Source organism: Lutjanus erythropterus, chromosome 2, assembly GCF_056507025.1.
Source record: "Lutjanus erythropterus isolate fLutEry1 chromosome 2, fLutEry1.hap2, whole genome shotgun sequence".
NCBI classification, from domain to species: domain Eukaryota; kingdom Metazoa; phylum Chordata; class Actinopteri; order Lutjaniformes; family Lutjanidae; genus Lutjanus; species Lutjanus erythropterus.
Window position 1 is genome coordinate 34,372,055 of NC_139318.1, and position 26,445 is coordinate 34,398,499.

Here is a 26,445-nt window from a genome sequence, read left to right on the forward strand (position 1 = left end):
TTCCCCACCTGGCAACAGATAGTGAACCGCCTGCTGCAATGCCACCATAACTGCCAGATGCAACCAGCAAAGATCTGTAAAGTTCCACCAACATTTAGCATGAAGCCCACATACATTGTCTCAGGCTGAAACTGTTCTGAGGCCATTTTTGATCAGTTCATCCTTGAGTCCAAGCGGTTATTTTTTTCCTAGTTTGAAGAAATTTCTTCAAGGGATTTATGAAATATTACATTCACACAAATGAGCTGTTACACCTGTGTTTCAGTTTGCTTAGTCTGCACTTAATTTCATTCATGATGAGAACCTTTTGTTGCTTGGACGGTTCATTAAAGCTACCAGTTCAGTTAGTTATCAGAGAAGTGACTGAATGCACTGAACATGTTCAGCTGAGGCTGATCATAATAATAACTTGTTCTTCATTAATATCAATGAACATGTTACACAACAGGTCAAAGACTTGCTCAGACAAACCTTGTGTTGATGTGTTTTATTCTTACCAGGCCTATTGGTGGACAGAGACACATCCTCATGGCAGACCTCTGTTATCAAACACATTGTTAGTTCTTGATTGGCTACTGGCACTGTCAGTCACGTGACAGCTGCCAGATAAGGGGGCGTGCCTGTTATTTATCTTTTAGACTCCCTGCTGCTTTCAAGTATCCCCTGTAAATTCATATTTTCTCTTTTAAATACAGCTTATTGCTCATGTTTGGTCTTTAATAACGAGTGTGTCTTGCAGATATAGTCTTATTTTTTTAAGTAATGTAGTGCAGAGCAACTTTATGGACACTGAAGTGTACGAATGTGATAATTTGATAATTTGAAAAGTTTATTGTTACAAGGCGTTAATTTATGTTAGATCAAGATATTCTCACATTTTTATGAAATACAGCCTTCAACCTACATTATAACAAAAAATACTTATTATAACATACTATTTATCTTGTTATAATATGAAACATTTAATATTACATGCTCTTATTATTCTTATTATTATTATTAATGTTATTATTGTTGTTGTTGTTGGTGGTGTTATAATATTATGACGTATAACGCTAGAAGTTTATGTTATAACTGACACTTTTAATTTTATAACCAGATAAAAAAGTATGTGTTTAAAACAAGAAATGTTTCTTGTATGTCTTACGAATGTGAAAATTCATTCTTAACAAATCAAAACTATGGCCTGACTGATTGATTCATGGGGTCAGTTCCAATACAGATATTAGGAGTACAAAAACTCTCACATCGATATATCAGCCAATACTTTTTATACAGAATATAGAATATATACGTAAAGATACGTTTTTGCTATGATCCCTCAAAAGATGCATATAGGGAAAAAAAAAACAAGCAGATACCAATATAGCTGTGATAAGGCTGATAATATTGGTTGAACAATATATCAGTCAGGTTCTAATTAAAATATCTTATTATAACATTAAACAACATCTTAACAAAAAACTTTTAACATTATAAGGTGACACTGATCACTTTTTACTTTTTCTAGTGCGGCACCAATACGCTTCCATATCCCAGGTCAATAATAAAAAAAAAAAGTTCAAGTTGAAATGCCAAATTTCCGATGACACTTGAAGGCATCAAAACTTCCCCCCTGTCATTTGAAAGTCAGTGACCTCTCAGGAGCCGAGCAGCCGACTGAACAGCTCAGAGGAGCGTCCGTCAGTGTTTATATCTGCCGCACATCAGAGCGTCAGGGCGGTTTGTGGCTGCCGTTTATCGCAGCCATGAACTGTCTGAGAGCGCTGCGTCTGACAAACTCTCTACAGCTGATCGTCAAAAACACAGAAGCGAAGAAGAAGGTGTTTATCATCCAGCCGGCAGCGGCATGTTGTCTGAGCACCAAATCCACCGCGGCGTCCCAGAGACGACCGCCTCCTCCTACGCACTTGGATCATTTCAATCCCAAAATGTGAGTGTTTTCTGTGTGATAAACAGCTCAGCGTCGACGTCTTCCTGCCGGGTCACGTCTCACCCACAGTGTTGAACGAGTTTTTTTTTTACTTGCACCTGTAATTATCACACGTACTGTATATTAGACACGTTTCACCAGTGGTGAGAGTATTCAGATTCTTTACACAAGTAGAAGAAGTAATGCCACACTGTAAAAAATACTCAATTGCAAGCAGTGGTGTAAGTAACTAAGTACATTTACTTTGTACCCTAATTTACTCGAGTATTCCCATTTTATGATACATTAGGCCCATTTGACTACACTACATTTGTATGGCAGCTTCAGCTTAGAATATAGTGTTCCTTTACGAGTTTAGAAAATTATAAACTATTAAAAAAAACCCCTCTTTTATTGGCCAGAAAAATGTATTGTCATTACAAACATATGATGGTTTTATTGTTATAGATTAAACTACCCAACAGGATATGAAGTAGTTAGAATTAGGTAAACTTTAAACATCTATAGCAGTAAAATGCAACAGTTATATTAATCCAGAAACTTAAGATATGTATGGTAAAACACCGTTTTACTTCACAACAAGTACTTAAAGTAAATTTTGCTGTGAATACTTACATACTTTACTTTGTGATGGAGTGTTTTCAGTGTGGTATTAGTACTTTTATTCAAGGAAAGGATCTGAATAATTCTTCCATCACTGAGTACAAGTAAAAGTGTGTATCCTCACATTTGAGAAGCTTTAACCAAAATGGTTGTCATTTTTGCACAAAAAAGACTTAAATGATAAGCAAACTATAACCAATAACCATTCAGCTCTAGCCTACTTGTATGTACTGTTATGTGGTTTGATTTTAAACAAAGCATCATATTTAATGAGCTCTTCAAATGTTTTATATGCAAAAATCACATTTAAAGTTAGTAAAGCTGTCAAATGCACATAGAAAGTGAAATATGTCCCTCTGAGATGCAAAAGAGAAGTTACATGAAAAGAAAATACACAAGTAGAGTACCTGAACATCAGATTTGTACTTTTGTAGGATGAAGTCAGGTCATTTGGGACTAAATGTGACAAATATAAGATTTTATATATTGGGCTGTTCAAGTTTTAGCAGTCAATCCCCAAACATGTTATTGCATTGATGCTACAAATGTCCTTTACATGAACCAGTCATTATTTGGTCTGAGATACCTGGGATGGTCAGAGCAAAGATATGAATAGGAACATTATCATTTTTTTTAAATATTCATTGTGGACAATATGCCAGCAAGGAAACACGCAGCAAAAGAAGAAGGATGACCCAGCAGAAAAATCACATGAAAGTTGTATAATCTGGAGGGAGGAAAGAATGAAGAGTGTGACAGCCGAATAGAAGAAGATGATGGAGATGGGACAAAGGCCAAAACTTTTAGATTTTTGGCGGGGGCATGGAATGTGGCAAAGTCAACATTAGAGAGGCGAGTGAAGGGGAAAAAAGGTGGCAGAGACTGTGTGTCTGGTAGGAAACCCTGTCTACCTGAGGCAGCTGAAAGAGGATTTCGTGGTGGATTTCCATTACGTGGAACAGCTCGACTCAGCTCTGCTTGACTTGCTTTGGTTTTCCTGGTAATCCACCAAAAACTGGGCCAAAATACATTTGCACTTGATAAATACGGGTAGTTACACTCAAACACTGAATTTCAAAATGTAATAGTAGTTATGATGGACTTGGGATGCACAGATTAAATAGTGTAAACGGGTAACGGAGGAGAATTCAGCGTTGAATTCACTGCTACGAACATGGTCACATCCGGTCAGGTGTCAGTTAGCAGCACGTGTCAGCTATAAATGAGGCAATCAGCACTTTAATATGAGAGGTAAAGCAACATGAGACATCCAGCAGAGCTTCAAACATGCATACACACTGCAGATGTACCAATCAAAATGAAAACATAAAGATAAAAAATAAAAGTAAGAACTATTTAATCCAAATTGCCTATATTAAGAGGAACAGTCCAGATCAGTCCTGCAACTCATAAATCATGTACAGAACTAACTTAATTATAGTAAAAAAAAATAGTAAAGTGTAATTTCAGCTATGTGTAAGTGAATAACACACGAGAATCGCTTTCCTGTTTTCAAGACTTTATTCTTCACTTCATCAGGAATGTCCACTCAAAGCCTGCCAGCTCTGGAGTGGAAGACATGCTTTTTTACACCATCACAGACGGCAAAGAGCAGGTTCCTATTTCGTACTTTACGACGGTAAGTAGCTAAAGAAACGCCTACCAGCCTCAAAAATGAGCATTTATTTATTTATCCATCCATCCGTCGTCATGTTTTCATGTGGTCCTTTGTTGTTTTCAGGCCCTGAAGAAAACAGGCCTTCACCCGTCGGACCCTCGTCTGAAGGACTGCATGGAGAAACTTCGACAGGCTGTGAATGAGTCTGTTGGTGAGGTGATGATGGACAGAGACCTTTTCCACAGGTGAGACAGTGGAAGAGACGGACAAGTAGTTAGAGCTGGATCACATCATGCGTAAGGTTATAAGGTTAATATATTTATCAGTTTGGGTTGTATAATGACGTGTGATTCTAAGACCAGAGGAGTCAGAATGCATTGACTGAAATACCATCTCAGAACCCAGTGGCTATAGTATGATGACAGTATGACTTTTTATTAGCTTTTTTTTATTATTTATTTCCATTCATGAGTAGATACCCATTTATAGAGATTAGCTTCCAACTCCATTATTGCGTCTCAAGTTACTAATTGGATGGAAAACTATGATTAGTGCACAGAGGAGGAGGTCTTGGCCATAATCCAGAAATCCGCTGGGTACAGCAGAGCACCTGAAACATTGGCCATGGCCCTCAGAGGCTAAATCATCATGAGACGATAGCCGATTGGTTTCGAGGTTGGTATCTACAAACTCGAGGTGAACTGCCTCTTTGAGTACGATGTGCAGCACCTGGAAATTAACTCTCAGTCCAGTTACATCTTCATCCTGAGGGCCACTCACACGTTATATAAGAGCTGAGAAGCATAAACACAGCAGATATTGATGTGCTGTGGGTTTATTTACTGTGTGTACTTTGTCGAAACCCCGCAAATTATGTAAGGATTTAAATTTTTACATAAGTTGATGAATTCTAATACAGCAGAGCAGCAACTCTCACAAAGTGACAGAACTTTTGGACAGCTTTAATGAGCGACACTGCCTGAGAAATATGGATTTAATCACAGAGTTGAGAAGAAATATAACAACAGATTAGATCAGATTGCCTGATTCTGAGTGTTGCTCCTCTACAATGCTCCTCAAAATGGACTCGAATCTCAACTCTGGCGTTCTGTGTGTGTTTCTTTTTCCATTCGCCGCCCGGTGAAGGCATGAGACCAAACTATTTATAGTCTGACCTTCCACTAACAATCCTTTGTAATGAAGGATTTGTTGTATGTGTCCTGCTGCATGATTGTCTCTCTGCCTGTCTCTACCTTTATTCCTCCCTCGTCTTCAGGACATACTTTACATTGCTTTTCGTGAGGAACTTATGACAAGTTTAACAAGAATGTGATCCGGTGAAGTGTGAAGTGCAGGAGGTTGGCACAGCGCTGTGAACACTTTTATCCTGTAATGCAGCTGATACTGTTGTGAACGTTAATTGTTTTTTTTTTTTAAGACTGGCTGAATGGTCTAAGGAAGCTTTTAAGGCTTGGTTTGTGCAGAGTGGTCATGTAATTAACCCCCAGTCTCACCTCAAGGTATTTGACGGGCGAAAAGTAGGTTGTATAACACTGTACCATATAATGAAGTTCAGTACAGAAATTGCACAGGATTACAATGTTTTGCATACAGTGTCAATCATTTCACCTGGTTATTATAGATAATTTGTTAGTTTTTGTAAATTTCTTGAACCAAAACTAATCTGGTATTTACCTTATAGCTAATAACATATAACAGTGAACAAAAACACAGCAGTATAGCTGTCCAAATAAGCCACTAATCATTCATATTTCTTTAAATTAGTTAGCCTGAACCTGGAGGTGTAAAAGTCAGAGTAGCATGTGTCAGGACCTGTCAACCTGATTTACTGTCATGCTGATCAAAGCAAAGGCCTGTTGCTCAGACTGATAGCTGACAGCTGCTGCTCTCCACTCTCACCAGTGAACACACACGCACACCACATTTACAACTGGTAACACACACAGTTCTCTACACCGAGTTCAGTTTTCACATCCAAAATCCAACCATAACACTTGACACACGTCTCAGGATCAAATCTATTACACTAACACTGACATCTGTCTGCCAACAGTAACAGCTGTCCTAAATAAAACCCACTAACATCAGAAAGCATTACAATTGGTATAATAATTGTCTCCTGAAATATCTTTATTTCTTTATTTATTTAGCACAAAACAAGCTTCCATTGCAACAGAAATAAGGGCATAAGTATACTTTATGTCTCAAAAATGAATCAGAAATGCTGCAATATGCTTCAGTACTCTCTTTTTTTTGTTGACACTTTAACACAGAGTAATTCCAAGTGCACAAAAATGAACTAATGTGATTCCAGCTATGCAAAATTAAACTATACATATTCACTATACGTACTTTTTCAAGTCAAGGACCCTCAAAATAAATGCACATTAGATCAAGGACCCCTAAGTACTGTTATTATTTTCAGGTTTGAAGATGATAAAGTATTCATAATTCAGAAATGATCAAACCAGGATGACTATAAATTACAATCAAAAGGGACAACCTTGTTTTTTCCTTGTTGTTCCAACTTGGTAGTCCTCTGACCCCAGTTTGAAAACCACTAGCTACAGATATAGATGTAGCTAGTCACGCTGTCTTCTGCGTTTGGCATGTCCTCTCTTGGTAGAGGGACACCTGGGAGAGAAACTTTTTACATGCCTGATCTGATCCACCTCTGGCAGTCTTGTGCAGATACGTTCAGGCATCCAGCAGTCGTTCCGTCCAAGAGAGACATATGATCATGTGGCTGCATGTAGTAATAAACTTTACACCACCGTGAGGAAAAGAGTTCATCTATGCGGTTGAGGACTGGAGAGTGAGTGATGGGAGAGAACAGTTAAATGCTGCATCGTCCAATACAGTTAGACTGTCTTAGTCTTAGAACAGTATAAAGTATATAAACGTGCAAAACGGAGGGTGAATACAGTTTTGGTGGGCCATCAGAAAACAGTGCATGAACTTTGAAAGACGTGGTCATTGAATGCATTTAGTGTTGCAATGAAAAGTGATCCACATTGACTTCAGTTGTGCTGACTGTATGAAAAGTTTAAAGAAAAGTGAAATCTGTATCGAGAAACGTGCGTAACCAATTGTGAAAAAAAAAAAAGTAAAATCAAAAAAAGTGTTTTATTTTCAGTCGGTGCTCCTGCGTTATGCTGTTGTTCTTTCAGGTGTGTCGGTGGAAACATTGTCCTGCTGATCCAGGCTTTCAGAAAGAAATTCATCATCCCTGAGTTTGATGTGTTTGCACAAAAGATAAACGAAATCTACAACACAGTGCAGAACAAAGGTGATGGGAAGGTATGCATGTGCTGTTTGTTTGCTCCTCATTGTATATAAATGGAAAATGGGTTTTATCATTTGTCAGAGTTCTTGAGTGAACACAAGGAGTGTAAAAACATAAGTGAAACATTGTTGTCTAAGCCTTGGACATGTGGTTACTGATTACTGTATATACCAGATAATGCAAACTATAGGAATCACATTTCATTTCAGCTTTTCCTCTCTCCATTTCTCTGTTCATGCAAAATAATTTTGGAATAACTCTGCTGCAATCCTTCTAGTTGTGACACTGAGCTCCTTCATGTTAAATTGACTGTCACTCTGGTTTTCTTGTGTATTCCTCCTTTAGGTTGCAGACTACATCCCCCAGCTGGCCAAGTTTAACCCAGAACTGTGGGGCGTGTCTCTGTGTACAGTGGATGGCCAACGGTCAGAATTAAAGATTTGTACTCGACAAAGGTCCATTTAGTAGCTATTGTGGAGCTTTTGATTGTGGCACACGATCTTCCTCAGCAGATTGAGTTTTCCGGTTGTTGCTGAGTTCTTGATATTCAAATAAAAAATATTTGGAGCAGTCAAACACTATCTTGTGATTGACTTGATTAGACTGATGTTGAGGAAGACCCTGTGATACGATTGAAAGCTCGAGAACAGCTACCACTGCCTTGTGATGAGACTGTTATGTCAGATTCTGTTTCAGACATCAGGAATGAACTTTCACTCTCAACGGATTTGTAAATTAATGAATGGATGCAAATGTGTGAGACTGTTTTGTGGTATTGATAAATTCTTTATCAAATTATTAAGCTCGATCATTGCAGTTTTTAGACCTTAAAAAGCGGAGGATAAATCTGAACAAGCTATAAGCAATGCTTGCACTTTCTCCTATTTTTATCATTGAAATACCCTCAAGCAAAAACGCCTCACCCTCAAACCGCCTCGGGGCTGCTGCTGAGTAGCCAACAGAGAAGTCTCTGGTAGTCCATGTTCTTTGGCTCTTAAATGTCTGTTCTGCCTTCTTCCTACAGGCACTCAGTGGGAGACACCAAGCAGCCGTTCTGCCTGCAGTCGTGTGTGAAGCCCCTGCAGTACGCCATCGCCGTCCACGAGGCGGGGACAGACAAGGTTCACCGTTACGTCGGCATGGAGCCCAGTGGACTCAAGTTCAACATGCTCTCGCTTGATGATGAAGGTGTGTAAGGCCTCGCCATCACTGTGAAGGAACGTAAATGTCTGCAACTATTCTGATGATCAGTTATTCATTTGTAGAGTTTTTAAATCAAAAATGAGGATTTGCTGCTAAATCTCTGAGGTTTTGGATTATCAGTTAGATAAAACCAGCCAGAAAACAGCAATTAAGGCAACATTTGGTTGATCACAACAGCAATGTAAAATAATTGTTAGTTGCATTCCAATAAAGCTTATGTCAGAAGTTGCACTTTTATTGTACTGTTCTTGAACTACTTTTCCAGATAAGCCCCACAACCCCATGGTGAACGCTGGAGCCATAGTGATCAGCTCTCTTATCAAGGTAAACACGGCGACACGTATGGACAGTTGTGCGACAGCTGAGTCAACACATACCGCACTGTAAAACACTCTCCTCTTAGTTGAAGGTTAGTGACACAGAAAATTTGACCAAATATTACTTGGACTTCGGAGCCACACGTGTGTTTTGCGACTGTTTAGATTTTTTTATATTGAGAAGACGACAGGATTCTCACCGGTCATGGAGATGTTGCTGTTTTCTGCACATAAAAGTCAGCAAAAATAATTGATTATGACATTTCACATAATGTGAACACACAAAATTAATGTTTTACTGTTGTAAACACATTTAGTTAACAAATAAGACTGTTATTGTTGCTACTTTTTAACTTTCATTGACACATTTCTCACCACAGTGTAGATTTCTTTAACTAGAACAATGTGTTCAAACTGATTCTGCAGAAATATTCATCTTGTTTATGTTTTACAGAACAACAGTGACTTGTTTTAGATAATGAAGTCCCACCAGCCCCATCTGGCCCTGTAATGTGCAGTATGTTCTAGTTTAGAGCCTGCAGCTTGTTTAGTGAGTCTGTTGATGTGATGATGATCTTTATGACAGAGCCAGAGGGAAATGTCATAAAACGGCAGCAGCAAGTTATTCATATTTCTTTAAAACATAATATATGAAAAAAATTGAGAAATCTTACCTTATTGGCTTTTTTTAAGAGCTGTCTGTTGTCCTGTTTTGAACTCAGCTGAGCTCTGTGGTTTATGATCACTGCATATCTTTCCTCCTGCTGTACCGGCTGATAATATGATACTAAATTATGCAATCAGCGATGCGTTCATGTATTGTCTCACACTGTGCAATGAGTACCACTGGAGTCATATTCAATTACAATCAGCATATTTTTACAAAAGCAAATGACTCTCTCTTTGTTTTCAGCCTCGTTCAAATAAGGCAGAGAAGTTTGACTATGTAAGTGCAAGTAGCCTCTTCTCTGTTTCTTCTCTGTTTGATCATGAATATGAAACTGTGGCACGATCACCTCAGCGGTCAGAGATGCGTGTGTGCTGCAGTACACATACAGTTTGTTTGTCTTTGTTCACCAAGGTTATGGAGTTTGTGAAAAAGATGGCAGGACAAGAGTACGTGGGATTCAGCAATGCCACGTGAGTTTTTTCTGTCAAATACATTTCTGATGTTTTATGTTAATATATCTTCATTTAGCATGGCTAAGTTCAAAGACGGTTGAAAGCAGCGCTAGGCAAATTGCCTGTCCACTGGTGTATTGCATTATTGATGTTTCAGTATTGACCCATTCTACCTCTGTGTCTCAGGTTCCAGTCAGAAAAAGAAACCGGCGACAGAAATTTTGCCATTGGATACTACATGAAAGAGAAGAAGGTCAGTAACAGAAAGCACAAATGTGTGGGATTATAAATGCTTTTTATTTTCTGTTGCATCTGTTTGAGATAAAGATTTTGCATTCACTTGTGTTTTTTTATCACATGTTAGCTTTGGCACATCAATAGGTCTGCAACAAACTACTACTGTATTTATATTTTACAACTAATCTGCCAATTATTTTCTTAATTAATTAATCAATCAGTCATTTAGTCTATAATGTGTCAGAAACTGCAGAAAATGCCGTATTAAAGGTCTAGTATGTACAGTTTGCTAGACCTTATTGGCAGAATTTGGCACAAATGCAGAATTATAATGTAAAACAAGTGAAAATAAGAAAAGTTGTCTTTTCCTTACCTTTGAACAGGGGAACTCATTTTAGTTCATGGACCACATATTTGATCTCAAGTGGGCCAGAGCAGTAAAACCATTGCATAATAACCTATAAATAACACCTCCAAATCTTTCCCTTTTTTAGTGTACAGTCTGAAAATGTTCACAGTTAATGAACCATTCATTCACAAAACAGATGATGAACAGCCTGAGATGTCCTGATCGCCATGTTTAAAGTGCTCATTCAAGACCTCAGTTCAGCTTTTATTGTCCTGTCTGAAATATGGTTTACAACAGCAAAACCAGACAGTGTGTTTTCTGTATCAGCACTGATTGCAGGTTGTTAATAAAAAAAAAAAGATTTTATGTGCTTAGGACTTTTTTCTTTGCGATGGTATCAAAAGAGTTACTTTTAATATTGTATTTTTTTAATACTACTATTGTATCAAAGTTTAAAATTCTGGTATCATGACAACTCTAGATCTGATTTTCTATCAGTTTATAGTGATATAAAGACAGAAAAACAGCAAATCCCCACATTGGAAAAGCTGAAACTAAATAATAATTGATTGATTGTTGTTACAATGGTACAATGTTGATCGGTAAAAATACAGTTTCTAAATGTTTTTTTTCCAGCGTTCTCAGCATGATCAACACATAATTTCCATTGTATTTTGTTTTGTTCTTGTTTATTTGAAAGATTTTGTCAGTCTATTGGACATGCCTACAATCATCTCCAGCCACAAAATACAATTACATCATTTCTAAAACGTTCTTTTTGAAGATATCCAGTAAAATATTAAGCGTTCATCCCTCCATCCATTTTTGGCCACCATCATCACGTATCCAGACCAATAATCTTTGAGGCCGACTGTGATTCTTTCTCCACGACCTCTCCATACATCTTCCACACACCTCGTAATCATGTTAGCGGGGTTTTGTATGACTTTTTGATCCTGGAAGCTGTGCTGAGTGTAATAATTTTGTGGCTGTGAAGTCATCTGCTTCAGTGTATCTGAACAGTTCAAGGCCAGCATACTTCAGTCAGTCAGTCATGATGATCATATTTCACTCACCAGTGTTTTCCTCCGGGAGCAGACATGATCGATGCCCTGGACTTCTACTTCCAGGTAAATAACTGCTCGGCCTTGAATGGAGCTTTTTATGAAGAATCATTACGCAACCTTTAGTTGTTCTTGTGTAGCCTCATATTGATTGAAAATCATTTCAATGGTGTTAAACAAGATATGATCCTCTTTTGGTCTCAGCTTTGCTCCATCGAAGTGACCTGTGAATCAGGAAGTATCATGGCTGCCACGCTGGCCAACGGAGGGATCTGTCCAATCACAGGCGAGCGGGTCCTGAGCGCCGAGGCCGTGCGAAACACTTTGAGTCTCATGCACTCATGTGGCATGTATGACTTCTCTGGCCAGATGGCTTTTCATGTGAGTAACTTTAGAAGGTGACTGTACCATCACTCCACCCTGACACAAGAGAAATGACATTTAATTAAAACCGGTATCTGGTGTGATCATTTAACCTACTCTGTGAAGGAAATGCACCTTCAAACAAACATCTACCCTCTCGCTCTCGTCTGCCAGGTGGGATTGCCGGCCAAGTCCGGGGTGTCCGGTGCAATACTGCTGGTGATCCCCAACGTCATGGGAGTGATGTGTTGGTCTCCTCCGCTGGACAGAGTTGGAAACAGTGTCCGGGGAATACACTTCTGTGAGGCAAGACCAGCAGTCGTTCTTTTGTGCATTTGCATTTGGACTGTTTGTGATTGAGGCCATTATGTGCAGAATTTATTGCAGCATCTAATCATTCTGGTGGCCTATGTTTATGGCAAGACAGGCCCTACTCTGCCTCTCATTGGCTTTTCTTTATTGATTATGTTGTGTGTGAGGAGTGAGACTGGTTATGGTTAGGGTAAGAATATCAGGGTCAGCCAATCAGAGGCAGAGTAGGACGGGTCATGCCAATAAAAGCAGTTGGGTCCATAATAATGCCTCTGCTACAGTATCGTTTTTATATATTGCCGCCAGATGGCGCCAAATTCTGAAATTTACAAATCTTACAAGTTGTGCCAGACAGTCAGTGTAGAGGGACAGTTCACCCACAAATCTAAACACATATTTTCCCCTGGCCTGTAGTGCTATTTATGCATCTCGATTGTTTTGGTGTGAGTTGCAGTTGCAGTTTTGGAGATATCAGCCATAGAGATGTCTACCGTATAATGGCACTAAATAGCACTCAGCTTCTGCAAATGCATTAGAAAAATTCACAGTGCGTCTGTGATGATTCGCAGACCTTGTAGTGAGCAGTTTCATGGAGGCACAATTCCTTGTAGAAAAGAAAGTAGTTCTGATAGATTCTACTGCAGAGTAAGTACTGCTCACAAGCCATGTGCCATCCAGTTCCATTATAGTCAAGAGGAGACATCTCCATGGACGATATCTGCAAAACTTTGCAACTCGCACCAAAACAATCTAGATGGATAAATGGCACTGCAGGCTCGGAGAAAAATATGTATTTTTGGGTGAACTGTCCTTTTAAGTTCTTGAACAATGGACAAATAATCAATATAATCAAGATGTAAGCTTGTGTCCAGGGTGTAAAATTCAGGAGGATCTTCTGTCTTTTAGTTGAGTTTTGAACGCAGCGTAAGAATGAACCTTTTATATCTACGGAAGGTGTGGGTCATCTTCCACAGAAGCAGACATTTTAAACCGCAATGTTTCTGCAGAAGTCCACAACAGACAAACCAAGCACTGGCTCTAGAAAGAGCCTTTTGTGTTTTTTACAGGTTTCATAACCACCATAGGTTCTCCTGCACACATGGAAGGGGAGGGTGAGGCAATTGGTATTCATTTGGTTGCAGTCCACAACCTCACTGTTAGATGCCACTAAATTCTACACACTGGTCCTTTAAAACATAGAAATAATGCAGAATTTTCCTGAGTTTTTCCTCCCTCTAACTATTCTACTGTATCTTGTCTTCAGGAGCTCGTGTCGCTCTTCAATTTTCACAATTATGACAACTTGAGGCACTTTGTGAAGAAGCAGGACCCACGCAGACAAGATGGAGACGACAGGGTTTGTTGTTTTGTTAGTTTGTTCTTTCTGGTATGTTTAATGTGTTTTGTGCCTCTGTGTTTACATTTCTTCCTTGTGTTTTCAGAACAAGTCTGTTTTCAATTTGATGTTCGCCGCCTACAGTGGAGACGTGTCTGCGCTGAGAAGGTACATCACCAACAAACCTGATTATTGTTTTCCTGGAGAACAGATGGCCCTCAGGATGTTAACACCACGCCTGGGTGCTGAGGACCGTACAATACAGATGGGTGGCAAATTAAGTGAAAAGCAAACAAAGCTGTCTAAAAAAAAACAGTAGTAAAAAAATCCTACTTGTTATATATTTTACGGTTTTCATTTTAAGTCTCAGGAGCTCAACTGGTGGGATGAACACCATTTATCCAAAATATTCTCTTGCTTGGGTCTTGATGATGGTAATGGTCAAACAGTTCAGTTCAAAGTCTCCCACAGTTGGGCATTAATCATCTTAAGAGTGATTTCTGTAATTTATTTCTGTCTGGTTTGTAAAACATCTCATACACATAAAGCTTATCTACATAACTGAAAACAATAAAACTGGTACTTGCACGCTGGTTACCTTAATTTGAGGCTCAATGCTAAAATAGGTATTGTAGTTCTATATTTTTATTACTATCTGGACAAAATTACATGTTCATTTCAGTGTTTTTTTTTTTTATTTTATCTGTCAATAAGCATTGGTGAATTGTATTTGTTTTTTCCTTCAGGTTTGCTCTCTCATCCATGGACATGGACCTGAAAGACTATGATTCTCGAACAGCGCTACATATCGCTGCAGCAGAGGGTGAGCCCCGCACGATCTGTTCATCTGTGGTCCTGATATTTGCTGAGTGAGCAGCACTAAATCAGGCAAACTATAAAACAGCCAGGAAGCAAATTTGAATGAGCACTTGGAAAAAAAAAATAAACACTGTAACACAAAGACATCCTCAGCTGTTAAAGGTCAAAGGCAGCATTAAAAAAGCTGAAAAATATGAACTCCAGTAAAACACGAGACAGTGACAGACAGTAACACTTGTGGGTGGCTACATCTGTCCCACATTTTAGTTTTGTTGTCATTTTTATGAAGAATCAGGCAATAATTTGCGTTTTTCCCTTTTGTGAGCAACATTGATATGACTTTATGCTGCACAGCACGAGTCTGTGACCAGCAGTGTGCAGTGAAAGGAGCTGATTACATGGCTGAGAAGTTGTGTCATCTGCAGTTCTTAATCTAACAGCGAATTCACATTACATGCTTGAGCAGCGCATGTGGCTGGCATTACCTGTTGGTTTTTACTCCTGTCCATGATTGGCTGTATTGCCAAATACAACTGCAGGCTGTGGAATTATTTGTGAACAATGGGTCTCATGCAAGAACCACTCGTACGAACAGATTTGTTTGTAGGTGGTGCGTACAAGTGACTTAAGAGAATTTATGGCATTCACCAATTTTTCAAGTTTTTCACTACTGTATATTTCATTAGTTTGAAGACATTTTGATTTTGGAAAGTAAATTACTCTTTGACTGTTTCAAATTATAATATAATTGTAAATTTACCTATAAAGCCTATCATCATTCATTCAACAATCTGCTATTACCTGCTTTCAGGTGTATTGGCCGTATATCTGCACATGCAGGTTTATGAAGTCTCATGAAGACGCAGGTTTTTTAATTCTGCCAGTGGCCCTGCTAAAATGACAGTTTTTCCTTTATGGATCTCTGATAGTTCTTCTTTTTACTCTTTGATGCCATTTTCATGAAAGAACACTTCCTGACATATGGAGCAGGAAGCGCAGCCATATATGGTATTATTGGGGCGTTAACTATGCTAATTTACAAGTCTCATGCATATGTACTCACGGTTTTACATAAACACACGGTTTTCTGAAGTTACAAGTATTTGTTGAATCTGATGTGGTGTGTTTGTACAAGCCCTTCGTACGAAAAATACAAAAATGTTCTTGCATGAGGCCCATTGTTTTACAAGCTCAAAATCTTTATGACTCTGATTTGTTTCATAGAGAACGTTAGACATTAAAATCAGATTTTTTTTCCATAAAATATGATCCAGTTTCACACAATTCAGTGAATGAAGTTTCACAGGTGTGGTTCTGTTCAGTGAGCCTCGTTCTCCTCTGTTATACCCAAGAATATCTACAAAATGACTTTTTTGTCATTGTTGGGCTAGATTCTGGCTTATAGGTGACGTATTTGCACAATACATATGTGAGTAAAAATACTTAAATGTTGATTTTGACTTCGCTGGAGTTTTAAATGCTTTTAATGTGAAGCTGCACTGGTAGGAAAAGTGCTGTTTGCATTTGCAGCAATGTCAGCATTCATCGACTACCATCTGGCAATGATTTAGCATTCTTCATTTATATGTAAATATCTGTTTATATACATTACATTATCAGTAATTTTATACAGCATTTTTCTTGTAGGAATGTTAGCACAGACACTAAGTTCATAGTGCTGCAGCCATATGAATATTGCAGTACTTTCATCAGTGAGCCATAGGCCCAGTCAGCATGGTGTTACATCAATCAGCGATAGTGGCTTAACAGACATTTATTGAAACGGAAATCTTCAAGACTGCCACTTTAAATTCTGCTGGAAATACTGATGGCTTGTCACACATGTGCCATCCTGCCCCGGCTAATGGAACACATGATAAAACACCTACATTTCATTCTGGTTGACAGCTGGATACCAACAGTGACAAGGTGAGGCAACACTGTCACTACATGCTCCAACATGGTCGCTGTGGTTCTAAGATGACAGCAAAGTTACAGACTTCAGCCTTAAAACAATGAGGATTGGTTGACATGGCAACTGAAGAGCACCTCTATCATAAACCCACAAACCTCTATTAGGCCTAAACCTACTTGAAAGGATGACCGTATTTTATTTGTGTTGTACAGCAGGTCGACACTTCTGTATGTTGCTGTCCTTTATGTCCACATTGTTTCATTCAGTCTGTCAGGAGTTATGTAGAAAAAACACATATTTTCTGCTCCTAACTTTTATTTTTTATCTCAATTTGTAAAATAAGAAAAAATACTAGAGCTCTTGTGTTTATCTGTGACTGACACAGAGAAATATTTGGGCTTGTTAAATTATTTGTTTCAACACTTGCAGCAGTAATTAGTGCTAAGTTAGTTTTCACTTCATTTGTTTTTGTGATTAACTGTAGAGACACAGTACCTTTGGCTCCCATTATACAAAACCACTAATGAATCAGCTCGCACACCCTTACAGAGCACCATATGGTCGATTATTTCTCTTCTGCTGTGGTCTTTGAGTTTATTCACAGCACAGATTTAATGCTCCACTGCAGCGTCTTCAACAGTAACATTTTTCAAAAAGAGCCTTGTAAGCAAGTCATTTGTTTACAGGATAAAAATGGGAGTAATAACTGTTTTCATCCTAATGCAAGAGGCAGAGCTTCTGCGCTCTGGAGGGATTAATCATACATCAGTTTTTTTTTCCCCTGTCGTTCATTTTTATATTTTCTCCACCCACAGTGTGTCGTGCTATTAGATAAACTTGTAAATCGTGAATCATGCGCAAAGTGTAAACTGTGTTGTCTGAGTTATCAGAAGAAGACTGTCTCTGTCTGATTCTCTGGGGGGAAACTGTTGTTGTTTCTGTCTGTTCTCAGGTCACATAGAGGTGGTGAAGTTCCTCACTGAAACCTGTAAGGTCGATCCATTTGTAGAAGACAGGTGAGATCGGCATCTGTAACTTCAGTCTTTTCATTCTTTGGCTTTGAATTTCTTCACAGATCCATATGATTGGCCTTTGATCACGATCAAATGTTGTAACTTCTTGTCGGTTTTTGTTGTTTTCAGATAAAACTGTTTTTTTTCCTGTCCTTTTGTTGCAAGCTCTTTTTGCTCAGAATAACCAACACGGAGAAGTTCTTCTTTTCCATCTGTCCCCTGAGATTGTGATTTCCTAGTGGAACTACCTGGTTTAAAAAAAATGTTTGAATGAAAGTAAAAGGTTTTACCTTCAACTGAAAATGTACAATTTATCTCTTAGAAAAAAAATGTACAAACATAACCTCAGCTACACAGAGTAGGTACTTTAAGGTTGACTGCATCTGCATCTTTTTGGTGGTATTAATTTTATTTTAACAAGGTTCTCGGAGGGATAAAACGATAGGGATGATATTAAAAAGCAATGTTTTTTTATATCTACCCTGAATCATACTAAATAATGCTATTAAAGGGTGACTCCGTTTGTGTCATTATGTAGAAAGCTACATCAAGCCAGATGGGAAAATAGGAGGGCTAGGGAAAATACCATTTTGACACTAAAACATATGTGCGTCTACCAAAAAAAAAATGATTGTTCTGATTTGAATATATGAGGAGCACTACTTGGAAACTACAGAATGAAAAATAATGGATCTGAGTATATTTCAACATGGCATATTTGCCATAAATGTTTTTTATTATTTATGTAAAAATCGTGTTTTTTGGAGAGTTAACTACTTGTTTCTTCAAATCTGTCCAATGGAGGTTGCAAGTGCAAAGTTAGCCTGACCTCTGGAGCAGAGGTGGTCTAAGTCTCAAGTCCTGAGTCAAGTTCCTAGTCAGGCTAGTTCCAAGTTAAGCCCCAAGTCCTAAAATATGAGTTTCAAGTCCCAGTCAAGTCATAATGTTCTCTATACCAAATGTAATGTCATTTTAACAGCAGACCCTCGACTCACCATTCTTCGTGCAATTTCAGTTGTTGAACAATTTTGTAAGTTGTTGCATCTGCCTGTAATTTTCAACCCCCTTGTTCTGCTTACTGCAGTTTGTTTCATGTTGAACAGCACAAAGTTTTTGTACATGTCTTTGGTATTTTTCCAAGTGGAGCTTGGAGCATTTATAGGAAATGCACGAGCTGAAAATAAACCAGAATTTTCCTTTAATAACAGATGAGCCCAAGAGTCTGAATGTATTAATACATCCTAAGAAGAAAACACATATTGTGAATCCTTAAATAAATATTTAAAGGTGCACCGCTGAGAGTTCTCCTCCATAATTTATCTGCCGATTTCTCTCTCCATGTTCACCTTTACCCGTTGCTGTACAGGTGGGGGAACTTACCGGTCGATGATGCCTTGCAGTTCGGACATGACGAGATAGTGAAGGTGCTTAAAGACTACCAGCAGGTCTTCAGGCAGCAGGAAACACCACACACTGAGGCTGAGCATCCCCCGAAGCTGGACACCATCGAGGGCATGGTGTGATGTCTCTGTAAACAGAATCCCCAGACTTTAACATGTCAGGGTTTTTGTGCAATCTGTCAAGTTCTGAAATATGAAGCGCCTTCTGCAGCACATAAAATAACTGCCAAACAAAGAACAGAAAATGACTATATAAATATAAATGAGCTATGCAAACTGCAGTAAAGGAAGATATTTATAACTAAAAGGAAAATGGTAGGAACACACAAATAGAATATAAAGTAGGCAAGAAAATGTAATACAGACTATAGGCAGAGAAGAAATAAAAAAAACACAACAAGCCAAGAGAATACAACATTTGTGAGTCAGATCAGTCCTGCTGATACACCATTAACCTGGACACAGTCATGTTATAGAAGATTCTTGTGGGCTTATATATAGCAGAGCAGATTTGATAAACTCACAAAACACTAAACAGTACATTTACTGTTATCTGCCTATCTTATATGAGTGTCTATTTGCACTTGGGTGAGAATAGTTATATAGCAGCTATTTGCCTATTCACACTCAACCCCCTTGGTTTAGCTCTAAAGAGCAGTAAGTTTGTGGTGGGTCAGTGGCTTATGCACAGGACTTCCTGCTGGTCAGAAATTTGAAGGCAGAGTTAACTTTTTAGTTTTAGACATTTGTTTTTTTTTTAATATTATTATCCAATCCACAGTTGCTGATTTGTCAGGTTTAGGCAACAACACTACTTGGCTTTAGGATCATGGTTTGTCTGTGCCATGTGGCTGCAAATAACCACATTGATTTACACCCTGGGTGCAAATAGGATTGTTGGTTACAGACGTCTGTGTGCTTGTCTCTGCTTTACCCAGCTATATACAGCCGGATGTAAATAGCCATATTGGATATTCCATCCTGGTTGCGACTAGCCATATTGGCTATGCCACCCTGAGTTTAAATAGCAACAGTGGCTATTCCAGCACAGGTGCAAATAGACACATTTGGTATTCTACTCTGGGTGCAAATAGCATCTGCCTTGTATTATTCTATTGTGCCTTGTTGAAACCTTTAACTGTGTCAAACCAACATTTATGTTTGGATGCAAAATCCCAGTTTTGGCATAAAACTTAGTGAACTGTCCCGATCCCAACAACCGTAACATCAGATACATTGTATATATCATGTGTTTCAGCTGTAAATACAAGTGCACTGGATTCCTGATACATAAATACATTCTTACACACAGCATCATCACATGTATGCATTTTTAACTCTGTATAAACAAGAAATTCCAAAGAGTGATTTATTATGTGAAATATTTTGACATTTTTGAAGACATTCATTAAAACATGTTTTATTTATCTGCCACCCATTGCTTCATTTTGTTTTGATTTTATTTGGTAGCGGATGCGTCATGCAGCCAGTAATTTGTTATAAAATTTTAAGCAGCACGTACTAAATCAGCCGAATGTAGGAATACATAATGAAGAAGCAGCAGGCGAGGTCTGGGGTTGTCAGGATGTGGTTGGAATAGAATTGTTTTAAATTCTATTAGTGTAAGAGTGTGTGCCGCATAATTATTATTATTTTTTTTTTAGGAAACAGTGAAAAACATAATGTAAGAGACATTCAGCAGTGAGAGGATGAACCTTTATATGCAGAGTCCCAGCAGCTCATTTTAAAAGACTTTCCCTCTACTTTATTTATAGATTTAAGAGTTAATCAGTGTTGACAGACTGTCCCTTTTGTGACCTGCTTCGTGTAGCTGATACAGGCTAAGATGAAGGCGAACACGCGTGCTTCAGTTTCCCTGACTTCCACCAGATGGCACTGTGCCACCATCAAAGAAGTGTCTGTAATCTCAGCTGGTAAAGGCAGAGCATCATTGGTGGAAGCTGTAGATCTCTGTAGAAAAAGAACATTATGAAGCAGCCAAGAGGTTATATAAGACCCACCTGATGTCCAGAGAGACTGTGGTCACCTGTACAGACCGGGGTGGTCCTGACAGATCCTTCATATCTCTCCGCTGTAGCGACAGGCAGGACGTCCTGCTGCAGCTGTCAAGACACCAGCAGATAATAAGAAAACATTGTCAAATAAAGTCTTTCAAACTGCTCTCAACTTCACATTTTTTGATAAATGTCATTGGGATCCCCAAGCATCCCTGGCATCCCAAATCTTATTTTCAGGTGAGTGAGGAAAACATACTTATGAACAGGCCCACATTAAATCTTTACTACATAATTCTGACAACATTGCTACAGATTTTATGTTCATTTTAAATAGAGATACTGCTTACAAAACTCAGAGTATTATCAGGCAAATTCTTCCAGTTATTTTAGTAATATATTTGTTTTTGTATGTGTTGAATTGTTGGAAGATAAATAATTAATTGTTAATTGTTTTGCAAATTAATTTTTGCTCTCTCAGCTCCACAATGAGCCTTGAATTCACTGTGAACATTTTAGTAGCCATGTCCTACATTTTAAGCCGCAATTTTTCAACAAATGCTCACATTTTGATTTAAATACTTGATAATGGAAAAACAATAAATAAATAAAGGTTTTTATTAAAATGTATGAAAACAAAAACAGTATTTGTTATCTTAAAATAATCTTGTCTACAAGCAAAAAAAAAAAAGAATTACATAACTAAGTGTAAAAAAATATTCAAATTATTCCAAGGGAATCAAAATCCTATTTTTGTGAACTTGTCTCAGACTGTTGGGCCAATCATCCTGAAAATAAGTCAGCATCATCTATTGACAGTGCTGATCAAAAGTTATCAAAGAAATTTTGACTTGTCAATCTTGGATTTTACTAGCCAATCAATTTTTTATCAAGACAGTTAATTTTCAAAAAATTGTAATAACTCATGACAGCAATGACACATCAATATAAAAATTAACACACATGTTCAGGCGTGTTCACTAAGTGCACATATTAAAACACATCAGCTACATGGATTCACACACAAATGCAGGAAAGGCCAGTGTTGTTGTCCAGTATGGCCCAGCATTTAGACATTAAAGGGGAATCTACCACTCATTTCCTCATTAATGATGTGAGCCGACTGATAAGAACGTATATGGTGCAGTATTCTTAAAAGAATTCAATAAAAATCGACCATTAGTGGGTAATTACTGCGTTATAGAAGCTAATGCAGCTGTCTGCCTGAAGGAAAACAGCAGCTGAGGGATCAATCTGTGCCATCTGACGGGGAGGCAGTTAGCTGTTTGCTGATGTGTGTTGCTTTCCACCATAATGACAGACTTGGACCCTGTACTCCTCTTAGACAAAATAAATTCTTCCACCCTGGCAGACAGGTGTAGATTTGGGTGGGTGTGTGGGAGGTTTAATGAGAAAAAAACAACCTTAATGAGCTGAATTTGGAAAGTAATTGAACCCCACATTTTTTTAACTAAATTTTCAAGCTCTTGAGTAGAAAAAAAAAAGCAGAACTCTGAGATTAAGCAAACTTGTTATTGCCTTAAAGGTTCAGTCTGTAAAATTCGGGGGTCCATCGCTTTGGACCAGACTGAAGTATTTATATATCTGATAGATTGCCATGACATTTTGTAAAGACAGTCATGATCCCCAGAGGAAGAATCCTATAATGACTTTAATGATCCCTCGACTTTTCCTCCGGCACCATCACAAACATTCAAAACACACAAATCACAAAAACACATTAAAACATATAAATAAATAAGAGTGGGTGTGCAAAGCTGCAATAAGAAAGAAGTGACAGTCTATTTGGCTTTGTTTAAAATGGTTAAAGCAGTGGGAATGAAATTGTTGTGTTTTTGGCCAGAGGTGCTCTGAAGCAGCTGCCTGATGGGAGTAGTTGAAAGGAGCAGTGACGAGGGTGTGAGGAGTCCTGAGTGATGGTGTCTGCCTTTCCTTTTTACTGCATGTCTGTAAACGCCTGAGACTTAGTGATTTTGGATGCTCTACTGATGATTCTTGTGAGTTGTTTTTTTTTTCTTTTTTTTTAAGTGTGTTTGTGAGGAAGTTGTACCAGGATCCAACGTTGAATGTGGACTGATTCAACGAGTGACCATTGCGCTGCTGTTAACATGCCTTTCCTGACTTGAAGTACTTTCAGCCTCGTGTTGTGTGAAGGACCGGTGATGATCGATCTTGACCTGTTCCTCCATCTGCCCCTCCAGCCTGAGTGGTCCAGGGAGAGTGCACAGGATGTCAGGTGCATGGCATCCCCCTGCAACACACATCCCTGGTTTTACTTATGTTCAGGGAGCTTTCATATAGAGCCAAAAGACGGTCTGCCAAGCAGGCCATGAAAGAAATTTGGTGCACATATATCTCTCCTTCACCTGGATGAACTCTAATAATGTTAATGATGCACTGACTTTTTTGATAGACGCCATCTTCAAGTCCAAAATTACATTTATTCCTGTTATGTAATGATCAGATACCTGAAAAGCTCATAACATTTCCATCAGCATGAACTGTACTTTTTGTTTAGTGTAATCAGCAAATAAAAGCACATCAACACTGTGGTTCTCAAGCTTAGGACCCCAAAGATATTGCAAGATGATTTCCAGGGGTCATCAGAAAATTGTAGAAATTAGAATAAAGTATAATATATATACTCAGCATAATGTGGCAAGAAGCATGGAGTGAGAGCCAGTAACCTCTCAGCGATATCAGATGTCCCTAAATTGTTAGGGACAAAGGTGCAAAAAAGCTTAATTTCTTTCAATAAAGCCCCCAAAAAAAGTTGATAACAAATGACAAATGAATTGGATCCAAAATAACCCAAAAATGTGCCACAAAAATATGGTCCAGAACTGAAAGGAGGTCAACTAAGCAATAAGGAAAATAAAGCCTTAGCATAACTGAACAGACCTGAACTACAAATGACACAAGGGAGGGTTATAGAGAAGTAGACTACAAACAAACACAAAGGGAAAGACTGACTAACAGTAACATTAAACATGTATCAAACTAAAAGATATCTAAACATAAACTTATCAAAAGAAACTGTACAAAAAAGGGTTAACTTCCATTTCCTTTGAGCTCTTTAAAAAGCCATTTTACCAAACTTCAGATCTTTTGCCAGTGAAGCTCAAGGACAAATGAAAAGATAAGTATTATTGCATCTCAAAAGACCATGTGGCAGAATGGTAACTAAATTGCGTGCACCCAAAATAGAAAATAAACTGTCCTAAATAAAGTGTGTAATATGATATATATATATATATATATGGACAAAACACTGGCGGATGGCTGATGAGGTCACAGCAAAGACATTCAACACAAGGGATAAGTGATTAAAAATATGCAAAATACATCTGGCCTCCAGAAATGTAACAGCCAACTCGTTGATGGTTAAACCTGTCAACCAGAACAAAAGGCGTCGTGAACACAAACCTGATTTTTCTGAAGGTTGGCAACCACTGTGTTATCACACTAAACTTAGGTTATACTTGTCAAACATCAGCATTAACATTTTGAGCATTTTAGCAGGCTGACATTAACATTCAGCATCAATCATCATTGTGCCTCAGTACAGCCTCAGGAAGTGATGCTTCATGCTGATAATGAAATTATTTTCACATGAAGATTTTACAAAAAAAAGAAAAAGAAAAAAGCAGCAGGTAATCAACCAGCACATTTCCCAGCTCACAGCCCAAAACTTGTTAGTGTTTTGTCTGCCAGTTCCCTGACAGTGGTGATGATTTATTTGGTTAACTGGAGGTGTGTACAGTGATTTAGTGAAGGTTGTTGTGGGACAAGATGTGGTCAACTGGCAGGGAGCCCAGCTGTTGGAGGAGTTAAGGATGGCTTCGGTGGGCACCCAGGAGCCAAACGGAAAATGTCAAAACTCAGTATAACAGTATCAAGGTATCATCAAAGTCTGTGAGAGCATTCCTTAGAATATTAGGCAGAATTTGTATTCTCACTAGCTTACCCCTGACAGTGTGTTATTGAGAGATGAACATTTTTCATCACAAGAATATGATTAATCAGGCAGAAAACATGATGAATGAGTTGTAATTAGTCCTACAAGTGAACTGTTTCTCATTTAAATAGAGAACATAACCTCCTCATAGAGATATTACAGACACATTAACATTTTGATTTAGTTCCATCAGCCAAGAAAGCAGTAAAAATGTTGTTAGCCATTAATTTTGTGCTGATTAACTCATGTAACAATGAGTAATTAGTTTCGCAATCTTGACTGGATATCTCAAAGTGATGTGCAGAGATGATTAAATATTCATTGTGTTGTTTTGGAAAGAACATGAGAATTCAAAGAGCATCTGACAACAGTTAGAGCTTCCTTCAAGGTATGCATTATATTAAAAAATACCTTTTTACAACATAGAATCAATAATTTACCTTTAAGAGTTTGCATCCAAAATATGGTGTGAGGTCAGAGGCACTACACTCTGACACTAAATATCTAACTTCTATTTGTTTTCTTATTGCAGACAGTGTGGAAATTAAGTAAGAACATCTACTTAAGGTACAGTTCTGACATTTCTACCAAAATTTGCAGAGCACAACAAATTGCCCCCTCAAAACTCTCCTAAGAGGCTTTCTACTCAGCTTGCACATGACTAAACAAACCACAACGAAGAGCTGGCACTTTTCTGAGATGGGAAGGCTGAAGGGAGACAGAGTGCTGCCAGCTGGAGGTTCAAATATGCTGATGCCCTCCCCGTGACCAATCCCACGTCAGCAATCACGCTGGATCAGCCAATCGCGTGGCACCACCCGTTCACAATTTCAGTCACTCGGGAGAGAGAGATCGCTCACACACATACTGAGGGGAGAGAAGAAACTGAAGCAAAATGACACAAATAACTCACAGGGTTGTATCAGTAGTCATGTTTTCATGTCCATTCTTACAGGGAATCTCAATATTTAAGTCTTGGATAAGGTGTTGATTACTGAACACGAGAGGATTGTGGTCAGAGAACACGACGGTCGGAACAGAGCTGGACTATTAAAAAAAAAAAAAGTTTTAAAAAAGGTAAGGAGGTGACGGTAAGGGTAAAATAAAAACAATCGCCCTTCAGGGTCAAATAAAGTCGAAGTTGAAAATGAACTTGTAAGCTCATTCCAGTTGTCAGGAACAGAAACATAATTCTTGCTCGTGACCTCAAGGTTCCCTGGATTTTAAAGGAGTTAGTCCTGGTCTTCAAGTTTCTTGATGCAGTTGGCAAGTTCAAACTCCATGTTATCATCTAAGATTGGCCGAGCTTTTGCCAGCCCAGCATATCCTTTTCTAAGAACTTCTCCTTCACTTTTTTTTTTTGTTGGCATACCTCTTCAGTGTCATTCTGTCTATCTTGTGGCCCTTTGCCACAGGCCAAATGGAGTTCACCTCTGACACTCGCCTTGCTGCTCTCTTTAGACGATCCGAGGAAGATGAGCCTCCTGTGCACTGCCTTGCCATCTTGATTTTATCTGTAGAATATCAGAAAATAATGCTT

At 38.4% G+C, this 26,445-nt stretch overlaps 1 protein-coding gene across 1 annotated transcript; it reads left to right on the top strand.

Moving 5' to 3' along the window:
- The first annotated feature begins 1,506 nt into the window (after positions 1-1,506).
- gls2b (glutaminase 2b (liver, mitochondrial)) lies at positions 1,507-20,345 on the top strand. The gene is made up of 18 exons (XM_084737945.1): positions 1,507-1,933; positions 4,076-4,175; positions 4,278-4,399; positions 7,346-7,475; positions 7,807-7,886; positions 8,486-8,649; positions 8,930-8,988; positions 9,895-9,927; positions 10,063-10,121; positions 10,290-10,356; positions 11,769-11,819; positions 11,958-12,134; positions 12,291-12,422; positions 13,693-13,785; positions 13,871-13,932; positions 14,511-14,587; positions 17,451-17,514; positions 18,878-20,345. Exons 1-18 carry the CDS (start codon positions 1,749-1,751, stop codon positions 19,032-19,034), a joined length of 1,812 nt encoding a protein of 603 aa, XP_084594071.1. The 5' UTR covers positions 1,507-1,748; the 3' UTR covers positions 19,035-20,345.
- Positions 20,346-26,445: the final 6,100 nt, after the last annotated feature.